Here is a 22,676-nt window from a genome sequence, read left to right on the forward strand (position 1 = left end):
GATAGCAGTAAAAGCATACCTACTAGTAAGTGGGGAAGGGTTAACGTCTGTGCCAAGTGTTTGTAATATCTGTGTCCATTTCAAGTGGTTATAAAATATTATGGCTATTGACCCTAAATGTATGGCAGTTTCTATTACATACCTGTTTACAGGTGACAACTTTCATTTAATTGCTATGCAGAAGAAATACCTTAAAACATACATTTGTATTGAAACATAAGTAGTCTGTAGAATGAAAGAAAACCTAAGTCTAAGCATTTTAGCACATATCTAAACAGTATGGTGATATTTTTATCCAGTCTGCTGCTGTTGAACAACTGGAAGAAAGCAGAAACAAGATAGAGAGCTTGCTAAATTGGCTATCGCAAACAGATGAAAAAGGAGAGAATGGGAACGTGGTACAGAAACCAGCGATCCAGCAAAATGGAACATATCATAAAGACAGCAAACTACAGTCTTTACTGGATGGTGTGGAAGAGGTTAATGGTAACCTAATAGAGTCTGATGGGAAAGTTAATAATGTAAGGTTAGAGGAAGTATCTAATGAAGATGACCTAAGCAGCCAGTATCAAAAAGTGAAGGTACAGTACCCGATAATGCTATTTATTACTACATCTTTTTTATTGAAAAGGTAGTATTTTCCATAATCTGTGATGTGATCAAATAAATGTAAATCTCAATTACAAGTAGTAATATTTCTCAAAGCATGGGATGACATATTTTTCTGCATACAGCTGACTTTCTATCTAGTAGTCATGTTCCAAGAAACTACAATCTTTTCCAGCCTAAAGTATTTAATATTGTACAATTATAGACTTCACTCAAACAAACAGAACGTCAATGGACAATGACATACCTCAGGATTTGCCTGTGCAAATTTTTGCTACTTGTATATTTATGACTACATTGAATAGCCTGTTTAAGTGTCTCGAAAGAGCAGGGCCCTCAATCCCCTCATGTTTTGCACTGTATTGGTTATGTTCTGTCACATGTTCTGTCCCCCTCTGTAATGTACAGCGCTGAGCGAACTATTGGCGCTTTATAAATACTGTATTATAATAACAATAATAATAATAGTCCAAATTGAATGCAATATTATATCTGTGTAGTGACATTAAAAATAGAATCACTTTATTTATAGCATTGACAACGCCCCATGTCCACTGCCCTGGCAGAATCAATTTGTACATAACAATATCATTACATGTAGTGATCCAAACATGACAAAATCAAAGTACAAGTAAAAAATTATTGACCATCTATGATGCTGATATGTTGTGGGAGGACTATGGGCTGTGGGTGTTTTGTTGTTGGATGTATGAAGGATAGTTTTGTTTCCAAGGAAGAGATGGGTATTCACATGTGTTTATTTGCTTGGTGACCAGGGACTTTAAATCTCAACTCCAGACAAATAAAAAAATTCTTACAATGGGGCTGTGCCCGCACTGCAAGAAATAATTGCTTGTTTTCTCTTTGGGAGAGGAGAAACAGTTGTACTTAACCACTGCAATACCAGGCATTCTACCCTCTTCCTGCCCAGGCCAATTTTCAGCTTTCAGCGTTGTTGCACCTTGAATGACAATTGCGCAGCCATGCAACACTGTATCCATAAAAAAAAAAAAAATTCTCACACAAATAGAGATTTCTTTTAGTGGTATTTAATCACCACTGCAAATAAATAACATTTCTTCATAAATTTAGGTCAAAATGTATTCTGCTACATTTTGTTTGGTGAAAGTAACCCAAATTAGTATATATTATTTAGTCTGTAGGAAAGTTATAGAGTCCACAAACTATGGCATATACGATCAATACTGATGAACTGATGGCCAATCTCATTTCTTGAGGCCAGAAAATGCCAGGATAGTACAATACAGTGTTATTATGTAGGTGGTGACAGTTTGTAAAAAAAAAGAAAAAATTTTTTTTTTCATTTTTTCTTTTCTTTTTTTTTTTTATTACATTTTCTTTCTTTCTTTTTTTACATTTTTTTTCAACACACTGTGACCAGAGCAATACAATGTTACCATAGTAACATTGTACTACTCTGGGCAAGTGAGTACAGTTTTTTTTACACATTATGATTGCTTATACCAATAAGTATTTCATTTATATTAACAACCATGTTTACTGAATGAAACTGATTCATTCAGTGTTGTTTGTTGTAATTAGCTGTGATTGGCCAAAGCTCATCACATGGTACAGATGGGCTGTGATTGGCCCTGTCTATACCATGTGACCACTGTGACCAATCACAGCTAACAACACAATTGTATACAATGGATGGCATGAAAGGAAGCCATCCATTGTATACAATTGTCATGTGATTTGCTGTGATTGATCACAGCAATCACATGACACTGGCAGCGGGTCGGTGTAGTGATCGGTCATTGGCTGTGTCCAGTGGACACAGCTGGTGGCAGATCAGGCCACTGCATGGCTATTTGAGCAGTGTCTTCTGCCAGGATATCATATGATGTCCTTTTAGAAGGAGGAGTGTCCTGCCCGGCTATCAGTCAGCTATATGCTGGGCGGGAAGGTGTTAAATGATCACTCCCCTGGCAAGCAGTTCTCCTCCATGATGCAGCAGTGTACTCACGTCCAAAGCAGGGCTATGGTCCCTGCTCTGGTCTTGATGATGTTAGGACCCTAGACTCGTGGAGCATGGGGTGCAGACATTGTAGGTACTGGTCTAGTTCTGGGGAAGAGCAGAGGATCCAATAAATAAACCCTTTTTTTTTACTCCCCTAAAAAAATTGAACAACCCTTGCAGTGCTGGCACAGTCCCACTGCAAGGCATATTTTTTTTTTTTGCCAGAGTTGGGCTTTAAAGTAGAATTCCAATCAAATGCTAACTATACCTACCCTGTAAAGGAAAGAAGTCTATACTTCTGAGGGCTCTCTAGCACAATCACATGATCGGCTCCCAGTGTTGGCTTTACTGTAGATGAAAGACAGCCGTCAACGGATTTCCCATAGTAAGTCTATGGGTGACGTCATGACCTGGGCTCTGCAGCCATTGTTGGTGATCTTTTCTCTACACTGGAGATATCATGTGACCAAACAGGAGCACCCTTAGAATAGGTATGTATACACATCTTTCCTTTACAGTGCAGTTAAAACAGGCTTAGAATTAGGGTGGGAGCAGGTTTAAGATCAGTTAGTATTTTAATGGGATTCTTCTTTACGCTGTGAGCCATAGGTGTCATAATTACTTGTGGGTCAGGGTTGTAGGATGTTGTTATGCATCTTATGTACCGTATTCTTTTTTAAAATATCTACAACATCTCCCTTTAACAAATTGTCTAGGCCCAACATGAAAAGCTTGTATCTCAGCATCAGGCCGTTATAATAGCAACACAATCAGCACAAGCTCTCCTGGAGAAACAAGGTCGCCACCTCACTCCTGAAGAGAAGGAAAAGCTTCAGGGAGATATAGAAGCATTAAAAGCCCAATATGAGTCAGCTTTAAGCGACTCTGAAAGAAAAATGAAGGTAATCCAGACAGTGCAAGAAGAATTGGAGAAGTTTTCTAAAGATTATAATGAATTTGAGAATTGGCTTCAGGACTCAAAGCATGAACTGGAGTATCTAGAGATTGGGGCTGAGAACTTTTCTGGTGTTTTGGACAAATTGCAAAAGCAAAAAATCTATTCAGAAGATGTGATCTCTCACAAAGGGGACTTACGTTACATCACTATATCTGGACAGAGAGTACTAGATGCTGCAAAGCCTTGCAACAAAGATGATGTTGTGGAAGATAATAATAATGTCAGCACCCTGGAAACATGTAAAATGGTTCAAAGCAAAATAGACTTGGCTTCTGAAAACTTCAAGTCTTTACATACTAAGGTAGGTTTACTTTTGTATTATTTATAACTACAGCGTAAAAAGAAAGTAATGAAATGAACATCATGCCAACAGATAATTTGTCATGCTAACAGATAATAAAGGAAAAAAAGTCCTATAACTTTTTTTATTCTCAAATTAGCTCTGCATATAATAAATATTACATTTCTGAAGCTGGCCCAATTGTGCTGGGGGTTTCAGAATATAGCTCCATTCTTGTCTCTAGTTTTGGGATAAACTGAAGTATATAAAGTAAGTGATAAAGTCCCCATTTGCTAAAGTCTTGTAGGTCAGTAGACTGTTTGACAATCTTGACATCTTGCTTCAGTTGCTTGGAATCAGTGATTACTGTGCTTGTAATTTTAACTTCTGTATCTGCTAAACAGGAAGGATATAAGAAAAGCTGTAAAGCGTAGATGTCTAAAATAATTTCCATTTTGTTGCAGTTGTTTGTGCATACTAATCAAATATTTGGAGTGCTGTGCTTGTGTTGTGTTAATTTGATAAAATACAAACCATTGCTTTTGTAATTCTTCTTCATAGTGCAATGTCCTGGGGAATAACCTGAAGGATCTAGTGGACAAATATGAACATTATAAGGAAGCATCACATGGGTTACTGGCAGGTCTTCAGAGCTCAGAATCCAATGTGGAAAAACGCCTGTCTGAACCTATTGCTGCTGACAGCAGGAACTTGCAGAGGCAGATAGAAGAAACAAAGGTAAACTATATTTTACACACGTGATTCTTTTGTCAGCAGTATAAGTAAGGATATTCCTTAAGAACCTGCTCATAATATTCAAGGTTATAGCCAAAATATGCAACTAAATAAATGAGTTACCCTGCAGTGCTGGTCATACACAAGTTAAAGTGGTTCTAAAGTCAAAACGGTTTTTACCTCAATGGATTCTCTGTATTAAAGTGGAACTACACTGTATCTGAGCACCACAAACCAAAAATACTATTTATTCATTTTAAATATACAAAGAAAACTCCTCATCCATCCATGTCTCCATGCTTTATTTTGTTGAGAAATCACTTTGAAAAACACCCTCTAGCTTTTCTTGAATGAGGGCAGATGATTCATGGGACATTCGCTTCCTGGTGTCCATCTGCCCTTAGCTTAGGAATGCAGGCAGGAAGGTGCGTAGGTTATATAGAGAGTTGGTGTGTTTTAAAGCTGCCCTCTGGGAATGAGATAAAATCTACTTTTGCAGTGGGGCTCCCTGCACTGACTAATTCAGTCTAGGTTGTATTGCATGTATAAGACATAATACCTACCTTATTCTTGTCTTCAGCGGGCTTCTTCAGTCTATGCAACCATTCCCTCGTAGCATCCTCTTGAAGCAACTTCAAGCTGCTGTTACACACTTGCCTCCTCACGTACAATGCAGGGTTTATAGCGCTTCACTGTGTGTGATTACTCCGTGGGACCACTCATAGCCTAGCGACAGTTTGGAGCTTGAAGACAGTGCCGGAGTCTCCTAGAGTGAGGGACTGGGTAAGTAATACACCTTCTATCTGCACCCTTAGACTGTGCATTTAATTCTTGCTGTGCAAGGGGCCACACTGCAAGGCAAATCCAGAAATTTGCTTTAACGTATATCTATACCCAAGATATTTTAGTTTTGGATAGAATGGGGAAAGGTTAGAAACCTTGTCAGGTTTTACTGCTATATGGGGCTCAAATAGAGAGATTTCCCCTCACAATAAATGTCTGACAGGGGTCCTAGCATTACCTTACCTAAATGAAAAAAAATGTTTACATATGTCTATGTTGCTGTTAGTGAGATTTCCCCTTACTTCCTTTTCTGGGGACAACTTTTTTTTAACCAGACAGAAAGCGGAAAAGGAATCTATCCAATGGAGTCTTCAACCACAGTAAAACTGGAGTGCTAATCCTTCCCCACCCTATTTAGACCTGAAAAAAAAGTTTTGGCTATATATAAACTTTAAGTCAACTAAGTAGATCATTTAATGAAGTTGTGCAAATAAATAGCTGTATTGTTACGATACAAACACAGAGTCTGTATTATCCTGCTCTCCTTTGCAATGACCAAGAAGATACTGAGACAAAATATTTCTACATCTGTCCTACATATGTGTTCTGCTTTTCACAACTGCGTGCCTCTAACACATAGAATGAAGATATAGGCAGGGAGTAGATAAACATATGCAGAAGTAGCCTGCTTCTTGCAGTTTGTGCTCTCTAGTGGTAAGATAGGTGTAATACAGCACAGAAATATTTCTATTGTAAAGGATAGGTTCACCTTTACCAACATGTTACATTCGTATTCAAGGTGTAACATGTAACAGAGCTTCTTCCCCCTGTGACAGCGAGCAGAGGTTCTTATGCCTGCACAGTCCCATCATCCATTTACAGTGATCCACTAGGGAAGATGGACTTGTAGGTCTCTATGGATTCCGAGCATGCTGATCAGCTCCCTCATACTCCATTGACACTTCCTGCAGTTCAGTTAACTGTCTGCCTATACAGTGCGACATTCAGATAGCTGAAGACAGTCTTTGCAGAAGCCTGACAGTGCACCTGTGATCCACTGATGGGTGCAATGCTTGGCAGGCTCCTTTGTAAATAAATAAGTACACTTTTTTTTTTAACATGCAAAATCATGTGCGTTTATTTTTTATTTTTTTTTTAACTAAAGGTGAACTTAGCCTTTAATCATATAGTACACAACTATGCATTACATGCTATACAAGTCCAGGGCCCTGGTTCATCACCATGGACCAGAAGACCCCTTCAAGGGTATCCTATCTACTGTCCAGCAATTTGCATACCTTAGAGTACAGTACAGGGCACACAACATCCTCCCTAAACTCTCCTTCTTACTCTGCTTTGCTTGCTACAAAACTGGGGACTCATGGACTGGGGTAAGGTTACAGTGTCTTTAAAAGCTTGCCAGTGTCCAATCATCTAAAGGTATGAGCCTATGATCCAGGGTCTACGAATAACATGCCTGTGACCTGTATTGTACTCTAGGGGGTGGAATGTACAGGCATGTCAAAATTCCTCTCTTATAACTATTAGCACTGAAAAGTGCATCAAATAGGTGTATGGAGGGGCTGCCTTCCATGTGATTAGTACTTACAATACAGACATATACACACACACGCTGAATGTAAACAGTGCAATAGCACAAGGAAAGAAAAGGCAGATAAGAGATTATATTTGCAAAGTTGCTTGCTTGGGTTAAATGAGCTAATGTGTTTCAAGATTGCAGCTTTCATTTAACTAAATATCAAAACTTTTATTCACATACAGACCAGATTTGTTTCTTTTTTTTTCTTTTTTGTAAACTGGTACATTTTTTGTATCAATCTGTGTGTAATACTTATCTTCCTAACACATTATGCTTCTTTTTAGTTGCTCTGTGAGCAGGTATCTGTCCACCAGGTTGGTGTGGAGAAGCTAAAGAAGGCTGCAGAAGGTCTCCTTGATGCCAGAGGAGGGCTCCTGTTAAACAAAGATGAAATCCAAAAGCCACTTGGTACTAAATTTATTTTTACAATTTACTGTTTGTTTCACTATATTGTAATATCCAGGTAGGCAGCAGAACAGCAAATGAGTGGAAATCTTTCCAAGAGAGACAAAGCCAACAATAGAAGAATTTGTTTTAGTAAAGTTGAAAAGGGTTAAGGCCTCTTGCAAATGCACACCTGAACCCATGCAGCATACATTTTCCCCTTCTTTAAAGCTCAGCTGCTGGGTACAACCAACCCTAGATGTGAATGGCTGTGTGTGGCCGAACTCCGTTATATACCAGTCCTTGCATAAACACTCATACAGTATATCATAAAGACATATCCAAAAATGGAAAATTTTGTATTCTTGGAAAATGTCTTTATGCTAAACTCATGTTTATGGAAGCACAGATGCATACACGAGTACAGAAAATTTTGAATAATATCATAGTAAAAAAATGGTTTGTCTGTAATCATATGTTTGATACAGTTCAATTAAAATGGTTGTAAAATCTTGCATATACTCATGAAGCGACTTGCCTCATGTTATACACTGTGATGAAACAAATCCTCCTACATAAGTTGGACCTGTCTATCTGCAGTCTTCTCTTCTCTACATCCATTCATAGTCCAGAATTTATAAAGCTTGTCAGCAAAAAGGGAGCGGAGATCTGAAATTACACTCTGCAGAGCTCAGTGAGGGGAGCTCTGGGAGCCGATTGACCGATGGACCCCCCCCCCCCATCCACACAACTCACAGTAACAGAGCTAAGGCTGTCAATCTGCTGGAGGTCCCTTCCCCTTTCTTGGTGTAAGGAAAACTTATCAGAAGTGATTCATGCTGATAGCAGAGGAACGATACAGCAGGCAGCAATGACATTTAGTGCTCGTAATACAGACAAGTGCACACTTTAGAGGGATATGCTTTATTCCATTTCATGTCTGAGGTTTGCTACCATTTTAATTTAAATTCTTCTGTTAATGTCACAGCCTGGTTAAAAGACAAATATTGTGTGGGTCCAACACTGTTTCTGTTTTATAGAAGCAGTGATAGTCTTTTAATTTATTTGTTTTTATAGCCTTGTGCAAAGCATGCCGGTTGGTCTCAACATAAATGTCAATATGCATGTTCCTACTGCATTATTCTCAACCTTCGCAACCTTCAATTTCGGCCTGGTGTTTTAAGAGACAGTGAGCCAATACCCTTCTCATAACACATCAGCTTGTTGCTAAAAGTACACTGGGCTCTACTGATCTTTATACACTCGGGGGATGTGGGGGAATGTATGGTTTTAGGACTTTATCTATAAATTCGAGAAATAATTGGGCATTTGTAGTGATCTATTTGTAGCATAGTATGAAGATATATTGTGCACTTTCTGTTTGGTAAGCTCACCATAAGAACTAGACTTTTGTACAGAGAACAGTAGGAGTCAGATAAAATTTTCTACTAGCCTGATTAATGTTTTCTATCCAAATGCTTTGGTTTACAGCTGTTTTCACTCTGTGCTCTGAAAATTGACCCAACACTGCTTTAAGCCCTCATTCACACTCAAGCATTTTGTAGCTTGAAGTTAAAAAAGCTGAATCCCATGCTTTTAAATTGTCCCTGTTTGTCTATAGCTCAATGCCTGAAGCTCCAAATGGTCCAAATGCTACTTCTAATGCAGAATGGGGAGTTTCTGTCTCCACTGACTTTAATAGAAGTATGTGAAAAAACATGTAAAAACAAGTGTTTTCAGGCGCTCCAATAATAAAAGTCTATAAGTGCATACCACATAAAAAGCTCCCCTATGGCTGTTCACTTCTAAAAACATGCAATCATACAGTATATGCTACCCTAAAGTGTGAATGGGAGCTTAAATATTTTGTGGTACTCCTATAGGATTTTTTCACTTACATATTACAAATTTCTTTTGCAGATGACATTGTGGGAAAATACAATAATTTATCTCAGTCTTTGAATGACTGGAATGAGAAACTCCAGATAACTCTTACTCGCTCACTTAGTGTTCAAGATGGACTAGATGAAATGTTTGATTGGATGCAAGGGGTGGAAAAGGACCTGAAAGAACAACAACATGTACCATTAAATTCCTCATCTATTCAGGAAATTATTACAAAAAACAATGTAAGTGTGTGTATCATGTTAGAGAAACATAGGACATTTCTGCTGTTATTAGATTTTATATGAACAAGTAATAGCTTTATGCTTTTAGATTCTGAAAAGTCAGATATTTAGGGATTGGTTTCAGTAATTGCCCCCCACCGCATTCATTGTCCTCCCTGTGCACCATACGTTTCCCCCTGCTGCTCCCCCCCACCATGTGCCCCCACCCCCTCAGTGCTGCCAGCTTCCCTCCTCTCCTTCCCACCGGCAGCTGCAAGCACACAGTAGGATCCCTGTGGTTTAAAGCCTAGTAGACATGATGAGAAAATCAGACAACAAAAATACCACATTTGGAGTGATTGTCCAAAAATCTGATCGTTAGTACACAGCTTTTGAAAGCCAATTACAACAGGTCATGCAGAATTATATGAATGGACAAGCACGAACATTTTCTCGTGCGATAACAGAACAAAAGATTTTCATTTAATCAGTACAGTATTCGTCCAAAGAAAAATGACTTAGACCACGCATGCTTGGAAACAAAAGAATACATTACAATACATTACAGCTCTTCGTTTTCGATATATAAGAGACTAGCATGCATAAAAAAAAAAACTGTCATTTTTCTGATATTCTCATCGTGTGTATGAGGCTTAAGTCACCTGTTTAAAAATAATTAACCAAAATATCACATTGGTTTTATGTGTTATATTCTATTTAAACATCTAAATATTAATCTGGGATTATTGTTAAAAGTAGGAAGCTTCTCGAGAAAATTATGTTATCTTTGTTTAGCTAGCAAAACTCCATTACCTTAAATTGGTGGTCGGCAACTTATTGATCGCGGTCTACCAGTTGAATGCAGATAGGTGACAGGTAGATCACAATCAGGTCTCTGCTTTTCCCACCCTCAAGTTCTAGCAGCTTAGAGCTCTTCAGCCAGAAAACAGTCAAAGCGCATCCTAGGCTGTAAAGGCATTACCTACTCTACCGCATGCCCTTTGCATACGTGTGGCTGCGGGGTACCACCTAGGATGCTCTATCAGCTTGGACATCTGTGCTGTGAGCCTTGGATTTGTGGTGAGGCTGTCTCAAAAGTACTGCTCGGGAAAGTCTGGGCTCTTTTACACTAGGGTCTAGTGTTCTGATCCCTGCCGGCCCTCCTCTACAGTCCATCCAAAGTGCTTGTCTGTGTTATGCCATGACATGGGATGAATGAGAGAGGAATGCCAGTGGTGATCAGCGTACCACATCAGGTTGATCTACCAGAGCAGCTTCCCTGTTCCACTCTGCATCAGGAAACTGCTGCTGTCCTCTCCTGACTTCCCTGTACCATGCCCTCTTGACCCCCAGTACCATGCCATCCTGACCCTCAGTACAGTGCCCTTCTGACAACTGTGTATCATTCCCTACTGACTTGTGTGTTCGGTGCCCCCCTGATCTCTGTGAACCATGCCCTCCTGGCCTCTGTGGACCATGTCCTCCTGACCTGTGTGTTTGGTGCCCCCCTGACCTCTGTGGACCATGTCCTCCTGACCTCTGTGGACAATGCCCTCCTTACCCCCAGTATCATGCCCTCCTGACCCTCAGTACAGTGCCCTTTTGACATCTGTGTACCTTTCCCTCCTGACCTGTGTGTTTGGTGCCCCCCTGCCTCTGTGGACCATGTCCTCCTGACCTCTGTGGACCATGTCCTCCTGACCTCTGTGGACCATGCCTTCCTTACCCCCAGTACCATGCCCTCTTGACCCTCAGTACCCTGCCTTTCCGACATCTGTGTACCATTCCCTCCTGACCTGTGTGTTTGGTGCCCCCCTGACCTCTGTGGACCATGTCCTCCTGAGCTCTGTGGACCATGTCCTACTGACCTCTGTGCACCATGCCCTCCTTACCCCCAGTACCTTGCCCTCTTACCTATGTTTTCATTGCCCTCCTGACCCCCCAGTACCATTTCCTCCTGACCTCTGTGTACCCTGACCTCCATGCACTGTGCCCTCCTGCCCCCCAGTACCATGCCCTCCTAACCCACAGTATCATGCCCTCCTGACCTCCGTCAACTGTGCCCTTCGGACCACCCCATTACTGTACTCTCCTGGCCCATCTGTAATGTGTCCTCTTGAACCTCGTGTACCCTGCTCTCCTCACACCTCCAGTATCATGCCCTCCTGACTTCTTTGTACTGTGCCCTCCAGACCTTGAGTCTTACCAATTCCCCAAGTACTGTGTTCCCCTTATCTCCCAGTACTATGCCCTCCTGACCCCCCCCCCAGTACTGTGTCCTCATAACCTACTTGTACCATGCTCTCCTGACCCCTCTGCACACAGCACTGCTGTACTCTACACTGCTAATACCCTGTCTTCTGCCTTGTTACCCTTGTTCTCTGCCCTACTAATCCCTGTACACTGCCCTACCTACTACTGACCTCTGTACACTCCCCTACCTACTACTGACCTCTGTACACTGCCCTACCTACTACTGACCTCTGTACACTACTCTACATCCTACTTGACCTCTCTACATTGCTCTACATACTACTGACCCCCTGTACACTACCCTAAATACTAGTGACCTCTGTACACTCACCTACAAATTAGTGACCTCAGTACACTGCTCTACATATTAGTGACCTCTGTACACTGCCCTATAGACTAGTGACCTCTGTACACTGCACTACCTACTAATGACCTCTGTACACTGCTCTACATACTACTGACCTTTGTACACTGCAATACCTACTCCTAAAACCTTTGGACACCGCCCTACATACTACTGACATCTGTACAACACCCTACATTCTACTGACCTCTGTACACTGTCCTACATACAACTTACAGTAGCGAGAGCTAGGAGCACACAATCAAGCTAGCTTTGAGGCCAGCAAGGCCTAAAATTAGTCAAGCAAGTCAACCTGCAGTTTCAGTGGTTCTGCCTTGTCTTGTGAGAGTGACCAGTTACTCCCCAGACATGAAAAAATTGTGAATGAAAGCGAATGTTGAGTTTCTTGCTGAAGTTAACATTCAAGTTTGGCTAGGTTTATTATTTTACAGTAACGTGTTTTATTAGATTTTCCTAAGATTTATTCTTGCCGTCTTAATCTCTTATGGAGGACATGCTAGTTAATTTATTTCTTTAAAAAAAAGGGGGGGGGGGGCACCCCAGTGATCTTTAATCTCTTTGATGTTAGATTTCCACCCTTGAATGGTTGCATACCCCTGCCTTATATCTTGTAAGCCTGCTACCTGTACAGATAAATTATTATTAATGTTATATATGCATTGTCTTGTATGCTTAGCATTAACTGCTTATGTAAAATACAATTTTATTGCTGTTTCCTGTTATAAGATGCTTGAACAAGACATCACAAGTCGTCAGAGCAGCATTAATGCAATGAATGAGAAAGTGAAAAAATTTATGGAGACAGCAGATTCCTCCACTGCATCTTCACTGCAAGGAAAAATGAATGAACTGTGTGAACGTTTTTCTAAAGCTGGTGAACTTACTAAAGCACGCCTAAAGAAAATGGAAGACTTAAAGACCCAGGTGGAACTGTTTGAGGACCTCACTGAGAAAGAGCAATCATTCTTGGACCAAACATTAAAGGCACTGATCGAGGCAGATAGTCCTGGAAAGGATGTGACAGAGCTGTCTCAGTACTTGCAGGTACAGCATGTCTTAAACATACCAATTTGTTGTTACCTGGTAGATAAAGCTGGAAAACAAGCATCCATAAATGTCAATTCTTCTGAAATTGTTTTTCATAAATAGGTAAAACAATGTTTCAGTGAGGTAGGTATAAACCTCAGACTGGAGAAAAAAAAATCCCCTCTATGACCCTATTAGTAGCTGCCTGATTACAGTATTTCCCTGGATCAGTAAGGTATCTGATCAATCCTGCTAATTATAGCTGGAGATGCCATTAAATCCACATTTAAGTTCAATTATACTGTTGAACATCACCACCTCACTTGACAGAGAGATCAATCACCCTTACAGCTTCATCCTTCTAGAAAGTTATGAACAGTTTCGAGTTTGTAACTTTATGTGAAAGAAAAATAGTTCTTCTTACCCATAGCAACCATTATGTTTTATTCAGCCTTCCTATACACATCAATGCAGGAAAGTTGCTGCTGGAGACAATAAATAGTTGTCATAATTTTGTTTAATAAGTACAATGACCCATTTTAGTTTAATCTGCTTTCATTTACTTAAACTATCCAAAGTGGGACAGCCATCGACAAACCAGGTAAGTCACAAAACTGCATACATAACAAGTGAAGAAAATAAGATAACCCTTTTCTGTTACAGGAAACAAGCAATGAGCTACAGGAGCACAAGAAGAGCCTGGAGGATTTACACAGACTGGTAGAAGAATTGTGTGTACATGGGCTCCCAGGAGACAAGGTCCTGGTTTTGGAAAAAGTGAACTCCTTGTCAAAAATGTTCAAGGATCTTGAAGAGACTGTTAGAGCAAAGTGAGTGCAGTCATATAACAATAGACTTAGTCCAAAACTGGCTTGAGTGAATGCCAATGTTTTCAAAGCACATGACTACAGACACTACCAATAATGTCAGTCATGATTAGAACTGAGACATTCAATTGACACTAAATAGTGCTAGCCTTCTTTAGATGCTATGGTCAAGCTTTCCCCCACAACACATTTTCCATTTCATTTATGGAGAGGTCAGGGAGGACTATAGATAACTGTTGAAGTAATGACCATAGTTCTATGTTTTAAATAGAATAGGTACAGTATGTGCTAAAACCTTTCATGTGTTTAATGCTGTTTGTGTCCAAGCAAGCAACATTTCCATCTGCAATCTGTTCTGGTGGGCAGGCCATGGATAAGGGGGTACCACTAGTCCTCCTGCATGGGGCCCATGCCAGCAGGAGGGCCCAGGCAGCTGGGTGAATTGGATATGGGCAGGGAGGATGATCAGCACAGTGAGGAGGAAATTACTGCAACAGATCCCCTGTATGCAGCAGCAGCTGAAAGTTGGCTTCTCCTCCTCTCCCTCTTCTGGCTTTCTGCTGCTGCAGAGAGAGCCATACATGGGATCAGATCTTCACCCATCACCCTCCCTGTGCACCATATGTTTCCCCCCGCTACCCAGGCTCCCCTGTGTGCCTCCACCCCGCAGTACTGCCTGCTTTCCTCCTCTCCTTCCCACCGACAGCTGTAAGCACACAATATGATCTTTTAGGATGGAGAGTGGGGGTAGGGTCCAGTAAATATGTCACATTTTACCAGTACCTTTCTTTTCTTAATGAACACATCAGGATAACAAATGAGAGGCATTAGGGGTGTAACTAGAACCTTCAGTGCCCTTGGGCAATAAACTATGAACGACCCCCCTCACCGCGTCCCGGGGCCCTTTCACTGGTCCCAGGGCCTTCCTACTGATTTCAGGGCTCTTTAACCCCATTGCAGGGCCCTTTATTATGATCCTGCAGCAGGACCATTTCACATGTTCTGCAGCGGGACCCCTTCCTGCAGAGCTGCCAACCTTTCCAAAAAAAAAAATTCAGGGACACCTTCTTTTTTGCTATGTGTTCTGTCAGCCATTTTAGGTGGAGAATGTACCAACATCTTTGCACCAGCCATACGCATATATGCGGCCTCTCGGTGGGTGGGTCTTAAAGCCAAGAGGCTGCCTATATGTGTACCAAAATGTCAATAAAGCTGTGCTGAGGGCACATTCCCAGCAGTTACCGGCAGGTAATGGAAAGTAGAGGTCAGGAGCTTTATAATCATGTGACCAAAATCTCTGCCTCCGGATCCTGACATCTGAAACCTCTTAAAGTGCCGGGTGGTGCTGGCATTAATGTGTTAATTAGGGGTGGGACATTTAAAATGGACATGATTCTACTAGAGCTACCTAATGCCATACCCCTTTGCACATCTCTACACCCCCCAGAATGCCTCTGTACCCCTCAGCATGCCTCCATACCCCCAGCAAACCTCTGTACCCCCTTGCACATTGCTGAACCCTTTACATGTAGCTCTGCACTTCTCAGCATCCTTCATACTCCCCAGCATACCACTGCACACACCCCCAGCACACCTCCGCCCCCCTCCCAACACACACACAAACACACATTTATGCACCACCAACCTTGTACCTTGTACCTTGGTCTATTTTTTGGCTTGCCTTCCACTTCAATTCTCATGCAGCATATCAAAAACATTAGTGGATAACTAGTTGTAATTTACAAAAAAGGTGGGTTTTACTAGGTATTGCGTTGACTCGCCCTTTTTAGAATGAAATGCAGAATGATTGACCCATTATTTATAAGGGTTTCTTGTAATTGTATTCATTTTTAGGGAAGAGGATGTATCCTCCTGTCAAAGTCAGATGGACTCTTTCCAGTCTTTGGTTCAGTCTTTGAAACACTGGTTTACAACAGTAAATGATAAAATTCCTCCAGAAGCACTGACTCTGTGTTTGAAAGATCTGACTGAACGTCTAAAAGAAACTAAGGTGAGATCTTACATGTTGGAAACTTAGAGGTGGAAATGGGTACAGTAAAACTCTAAATTGTGAGCTTAATTATCAATTTTAAATATTTTCAGAATTTGCAAGAGGACTGGACACAAAAGTCACCAGAAGTACAAAAAGTAAACAGCAAAGGAACATCATTGTGCAGCTTGATTGCTGCAGTGACCTCACCTGCAAAGACCAGATCAACCGCCAAATCGGGTATGTAGCCAAATGACAATATAAAATTGAAGTATATTATTTACATATCCCAGTGCTGTACTAAACAAAGGCATACCTATACTATACAATTTACATTGTAATAGACACAAATCCTATTGAACAATAGGAATGAGAGCCTCTTCCCAAAGAGCTAAGGCTCCATGTACACAGGACACTTCTGAACAATGGAAACTGACTGCTGGAAATCGTAGGTTAAAAAAGTATGTTTAGCCTCGTTTGCATACCGCGTTTATGCGTGTTTATGAGCGTTTGCGTTTAGAAGCGTTTTTTAAAGATAACCTCAGGAGACCTTCCAAAATGCCCAGAATGCACTGAAAAACAGTACAAAAATTAACTATTTCAGACATTTTGAGAAAAATAGAGCAGAAGCAGAGAGAGCAGTATTTGTTGAGATTAGCTGTCTTTTTTTTTGTGATGTTTGGATGTGTTCCAGCTCATTTCTGTGCAGAAATTATTGCAGCAGTGTCTAACATATTTTCTTTCATGCGAAACCTCAAAGTACTGTGTACCAGGTCAATTTGAGTACCGGGAAAACTGTTTGCATGCATTTTTCATGATGAAAAAAGGCTCTGGGCAGCATCTGGAAATGGAAGAGTTACAAAAATTTTCCAAACACAAATGCTTATAAATACGGTTAGCTGCGTTTAGCCGTGTTTACAAGCGTTTGGCGTTGAAACGCTGATAAAATCTACTCCTGAATGCATGTTTGGTGCCTTCAAAAAAACGACTGTAAACTCAACTGCCTGTAAACAACTGTAAACGACTGTGTACATGGACACATAGGAAAACATTAGGGAAAGTTCAGGGGCTGCTGAAAAAATTGCAGAAAAGCTCCTAAACGTGAGTTTATCAGCTGTAGTGTACATGGAGCCTAACAGTCTACAAGCTGGAAAAAAGACAAAGAGGAAACAGAAATTTAACGGTTTTGTGTTGAGTTGTAGATTTTATAGTTTAACTGTGAAAATAATCTGGGTCAAGTACATGGTAGGTGTGAGATTATACAATCAGGCAATTCTAACTTTATTATAGCTTAGTTTTCAAGAGTTTTGTAACTTCATATTTTAAAGTTTTATAGGGAGTACAATAATTTAACCATATTTCTACTGCAGTATGGTATAATACCATCATCTACCATGTTCATGTTAGCAATCCAGAAAGCAAGATGCTGGGTGCCTGGGTCCATTTAGACCTCAACCTTTTTCAGTTAAGTTCAAGGCTACATGTTTTGTGTAATATTTATATTTATCGCTTTGCATAGTAGGAAATGTACATACATCGTTGAATAGCTTTTACTATAAATTGCTTCCTTTCTAAGTCTACAAATTAAAAAATGTTTGCTTATGATTTTTTCTTTTTATAGGTAGGGGCCTGGTGAATGGATCAGCTTCATCTGCTGTTAAAGAAAATTTAACAAGTAAAGGTAAGGCACTTCAAAACTTGGGAAATCAGTGATTACACAATATGTATTTATGTCCTGCATAACTTGAAGAGCATAAAAACAAGTAGAAGAGCTTAAAGAACTAAAAGCCATCCATGACCTCTCTAGCTGATTTTTATGTGAAGGTATGTATTTTTAAAGATCCTCTAAGATCACAGCCAAGACTCTATAGTGGGGTTTCAGTAAGTTTCTAACAACTTAGAAAAACCTGCTGCTTGTTTACATTGGAAGGGTGGCAGCCTGTCAGGATTTGCTCTCAGTAAAAACAAAGCTGAAATGTCAGTGTCTGTATTGTGAACTTAAATTAATTTTCTCAGCAATGCTTACAGATACAGATATGAGTGAGTTTCTTTTAAGGCCCTTTAAAACTAGAATGCAGTGTGGGTAAACTGTGTTCCCATTCGGCTTTCCGCACCGCATTCCAGTCGCAGTGCCCTTGCCCACACCCCAAACGCAGTTTGCAAATGTGGAGTGTTTGCCCACACCGGATCGCATGGTACAAAAGTACTATACTATCTGGTTGTCGTCTGTTTGAAAATGTATTGCATGCATTACTTTTGATGTGGTGTGGTGCAATTTCAGCCCATTCAAATTTAATGGAACTGAAATTGTACGGCACAGAAATGCATGTGAATTGCACAGTGTTCCTGTGTAATTCATATGCAGTTTCTAGTGTTAAAGGGTCCTTAAAGTGCTTTTACTGATTGTTAAGAATACTTAAATGCTTTAGTGTGCATGATCTGGGCACAGGTTCATTTTAAAATGACATTGTCATGGCTTACAACATTTCTAAGATAACATGATCACTAAAGAGCAGGCACCATGTGTTGCCTATATGTATAAATGTCAGCCTCCAAACTTTCAGTGAGCAGTAGAGCCACTGCCGTTTGACAGAAGAATTACCTTTGGGCTTACCACCTGAAGAGGGTGAAGCTTAATATCAATGTGGACAAGAAGGAAAGTCCCCTGAACTGCCTTAATCTAGGATCAAAGGAGCTCCATAGGAACTTTTAGGCATCATACGTGCACTTAACTACTGTTTTACTGGTAGAAATTTGTAAGTAAAGTGATGAAAACTCCACATTTGTGAATTTGCCATGCATATTGTTAAGTCTTCTAAATAACCACTAGATGGGTATGTTGTCAAGTCGGTATGATAAACTAGCCGCAGGGTCTTGCTACTAGAACTGCTGATTTGAACGTTCTTGCAGTTCTTTCCAGTTCTTACATGGACTAGTTAATATGCTGTTAAGATTTGATTAATTAATAATTGAGATTTGTTTTGTTTGTTTAGAATTTATCTGTCATTTTTAAATGTAATGCAAATATAGAATGCAAATATTTGCCCTAGAGCTTCTGTGTTGGCTAATTGTTAGAACTAATTTTATTTCATTGCTTCAGTGAGTTGCTAACTCTAAACTCTCATTTCTGTTTTTGTTTACCCCTTATTGCAGTAGTAGTTCATTGTAATGTGAATTTTCAGAAAATAGATTGTTTATCACACTTTATTCTGCAGTGCTTTACAAACAATGCGGTCCAATTAGTTTAGGCCCTTCTTCTGTGGAGTTTATGGCTTTAATCATATCATAGTTGTACTAAAACATACACATTTTAGGGACCGTTTATGTACCCCTATGGTTTGTAAATAGGAAACTCACACAAACATTGAGACAACTTTGAGGCCCAAACACTCTGAGCAAAATAATATTTTTACACCATAAATTAGTGATGCTTACAAACAAAGTTTGCAGACATCATTAAAAGAGGCTGTATGCTCAAGGTACTTCAGTTTTTAAGGGGGAAATATGCCCGACGCCTTATGTCGAACAATGATTACGTTTATCTGCATAATGTTGCTTTTTTCTTCTAAATAAATAACCAAGAGTTAAGTTGCTGTATAATAGGATATTTTTATGAATTTTATGTTATACATTTTATATTTGTGTGTATAGTATTTAAAATAACACTGTTAAACAAAAGATTTTTCCTGTTCTGTAGAATTGGCTATAGTGCAGAAGGGAATGACAGATGTAAATGAAGGCTATGAACATTTGGGAAAATTATTGAAAGACAAAATGAGTGAACTGGAGGCTCGACTTTCTCAGCTACAGCAAATCCAGGATGAAACCAACTCGTTAGTACAGTGGCTTGAGAAAATGCACACAACTGCTACATCATGGGAAGCCCCTACAGATAGCGAATCGGTGCGAGCCCATGTTGAGCAGCATAAGGTACTTTATAAATTGTTTTGATTCTAAACAGTAAATTATTTATACAGATACTCTTGTCTGGTTCTGTGTACAGTAAGCATGGAACACAACAATACCCCTAGCTATACTTCACTCATAAAATAATGCCAGATCTCCAAAGTGGTAAATTTGTATAAAAAATTGAATTACCTTGCTTCAACCCTTTACTGTATTTGATGTTCATGTACAGTATGTTATGCTGTTTCATGGAGCAGTAAGACTTTTATAAACTTTAAAACTGTTGGGGTGTATGGAGACATAAGCATAAGAGTTTATTCTACACACCTACATTTTGTGGATGAGGCAGTGGAACCTACAGTTATAAACAACAGTTACAGTTGCAAGAAAAAGTATGTGAACCCCTTGGGATTACATGGAATTTTGCATGAATTGGGCATAAAATGTGCTCTGAACGTCATCTAAGTCACAACAAAAGAAGAACACAGTCTGCTGAACATAATACTACACAAACATTAGATGTTGCCATGGTTTAATTGCACATAACATGTAAACATTCACAGTGCAGGGAGGAAAACGTATGTGAGGCCCTAGCTTAATGACTTCTCCCAGAGCTAATTGGAGTCAGGAGTGAGCCAACCTTGACTCTAATCAGTGTGATGATATTGGATGTGTTGCTGACAGCTGTCCTGCCCTTAAAAAACACACACCTGTTTTGGGTTTACTGGTTTCAAGAAGCACTGTCTGATGTGAACCATGCCTCGCAGAAAAGAGCTCTCAGAAGTGTTGACTTGCATGAAGCTGGAAAGGGTTACAAAAGTTTCTCCAAAAGCCTTGATGTTCATGTGTCCACGGTAAGACAGACTGTCTACAAATGGAGAAAGTTTAGCACTGTTGCTACTCTCCCTAGGCATGGCCGTCCTGTAAAAATGACTGCAAGAGCACAGCGCAGAATGCTGCATGAGGTAAAGAAGAATCCCAGAGTGTCAGCTAAAGACCTACAGAAATCTCTGGCACATGCTAACATTTTTGTTGACACATCTACAATAAGGAAAACATTAAACAAGAATGGAGTACATGGGAGGACACCACGGAGGAAGCCATTGCTGTCCAAAAAGAATATTGCAGCATGTTTGAAGTTTGCAAAAGAGCACCTGGATATTCCACAGCACTACTGGCAAAATATACTGTGGACAGATGAAACCAAGATTGAGTTGTTTGGGAAGAACACACAACACTATGTGTGGAGAAAAAAAGGCACAGCACACCAACATCCAAACCTCATCCCCACTGTAAAACATGGCGGAGGGAGCATCATGGTTTGGGGCTGCTTTGCTGCCTCAGGGCCTGGACGGATTGTTGTCATTGATGGGAAAATGAATTCCAGAGTTTATCAAGACATTTTGCAGGAAAACATACGACCATCTGTCCACCAACTGAAGCTCCGCAGAGGATGGGTGATGCAACATGACAATGACCCAAAGCATACAAGTAATTCAACAAAACAATGGCTGCAACAGCACAGAATACGCTTCTGGAGTGGCCCAGTCAGAGTCCTGACCTCAACCCGATTGAAATGCTGTGGCATGACCTTAAGAGAGCGATTCACACCAGACATCCCAATAATATTGCTACACTGAAACAGTTTTGTGAAGAGGAGTGGTCCAAAATTACTCCAGATCGTTGTGCAGGTCTGATCTGCAACTACAGGAAACGTTTGGTTGAGGTTATTGCTGCCAAAGGAGGGTCAACCAGTTATTAAGTCCAAAGGTTCACATACTTTTTCCTCCCTGCACTGTGAATGTTTGCATGTTATGTGCAATTAAACCATGGCAACATCTAATGTTTGTGTAGTATTATGTTCAGCAGACTGTGTTCTTCTATTGTTGTGACATAGATGACGTTCAGAGCACATTTTATGCCCAATTCATGCAAAACTCCACGTAATCCCAAGGGGTACACATACTTTTTCTTGCAACTGTACCTGATGAAGCAGTGGGGTTGATTTATTAAAGGAAAATAGACTGTTTACTTTGCAAGGGAAGTTGCACTTTGCAAGGGAACTCTCCCTAGAGCAATTTTTTCCTTGCTCGTGATTAAGTATTCTTTGCAGTGTGAAATTTCACCACATTCACTAAGCTCTGGGGAACATTTCCTTGAATAATGCAACTTCACTTGCAAAGTGCACAGCCTATTTGCCTTTAATGAATCAAACCTGCATGAATCTACTCTTCTCATTTTAAAATGAATACATGAATACATAGGTATACAACATTTCATTACATTTTGAAATGTATTATGTATTTAAAGGAGACATTTCATATTTTCAGTTTTTATTAAGGTAAGCATGGATAGGAGGAACATAACTTTCTCAATATGAATACTTATTTTTTTTTAGAACTTGGTTTAGTTTGTAATTTGTAATTTGATATGTACTATTCCCCTACTGCTCCTCTTCACTGTGCACATTGAACACACCACTTCTGTATCTTGATGTCTTATCTCAACAACTTATGAAGACACTCTGTCAACTTGTCCATTCAAGGAAAAGTAACAGAGTCTGTATAAAGCTCAACACCTGCTACTTTATATACACTGTATTGCCAAAGTATTGGGACGACTGACTTTTACACGCACATGAACTGTAATGGCATCCCAGTCTCAGTCCATAGGGTTCAATATTGAGTTGGTCCACCCTTGGCACTTATAACAGGTTTAACTCTTCTGGGAAAACTGTCCGCAAGGTTTAGGAGTGTGTCTATGGGAATGTTTGATCATTCTTCTAGAAGCACATTTGTGAGGTCAGGCACTAATGTCGGACGAGAAGCCCTGGCTCACAGTCTGCACTCTAATTCATCCCAAAGGTGTT

General features: G+C 40.1%; 1 protein-coding gene across 6 annotated transcripts in view; it reads left to right on the forward strand.

Moving 5' to 3' along the window:
• DST (dystonin) overlaps window positions 1-22,676 on the forward strand; it is a 675,093-nt gene that overhangs the window by 461,025 nt on the left and 191,392 nt on the right. For all 6 annotated transcript variants that reach the window (XM_089694126.1, XM_089694129.1, XM_089694130.1 and 3 more), the window contains 11 exons: window positions 300-581; window positions 3,310-3,852; window positions 4,393-4,569; window positions 7,234-7,357; window positions 9,254-9,462; window positions 12,785-13,102; window positions 13,748-13,914; window positions 15,766-15,922; window positions 16,015-16,141; window positions 17,523-17,582; window positions 19,599-19,831. In XM_089694126.1, coding sequence (XP_089550252.1) covers window positions 300-581; window positions 3,310-3,852; window positions 4,393-4,569; window positions 7,234-7,357; window positions 9,254-9,462; window positions 12,785-13,102; window positions 13,748-13,914; window positions 15,766-15,922; window positions 16,015-16,141; window positions 17,523-17,582; window positions 19,599-19,831 — 2,397 coding nt within the window. The remainder of the gene's footprint in view (window positions 1-299; window positions 582-3,309; window positions 3,853-4,392; window positions 4,570-7,233; window positions 7,358-9,253; window positions 9,463-12,784; window positions 13,103-13,747; window positions 13,915-15,765; window positions 15,923-16,014; window positions 16,142-17,522; window positions 17,583-19,598; window positions 19,832-22,676) is intronic.

Source organism: Staurois parvus, unplaced genomic scaffold (genome assembly GCF_062004578.1).
Source record: "Staurois parvus isolate SC_StPar_1 unplaced genomic scaffold, SC_StPar_1.0 ptg000652l, whole genome shotgun sequence".
Lineage (NCBI taxonomy): Eukaryota > Metazoa > Chordata > Amphibia > Anura > Ranidae > Staurois > Staurois parvus.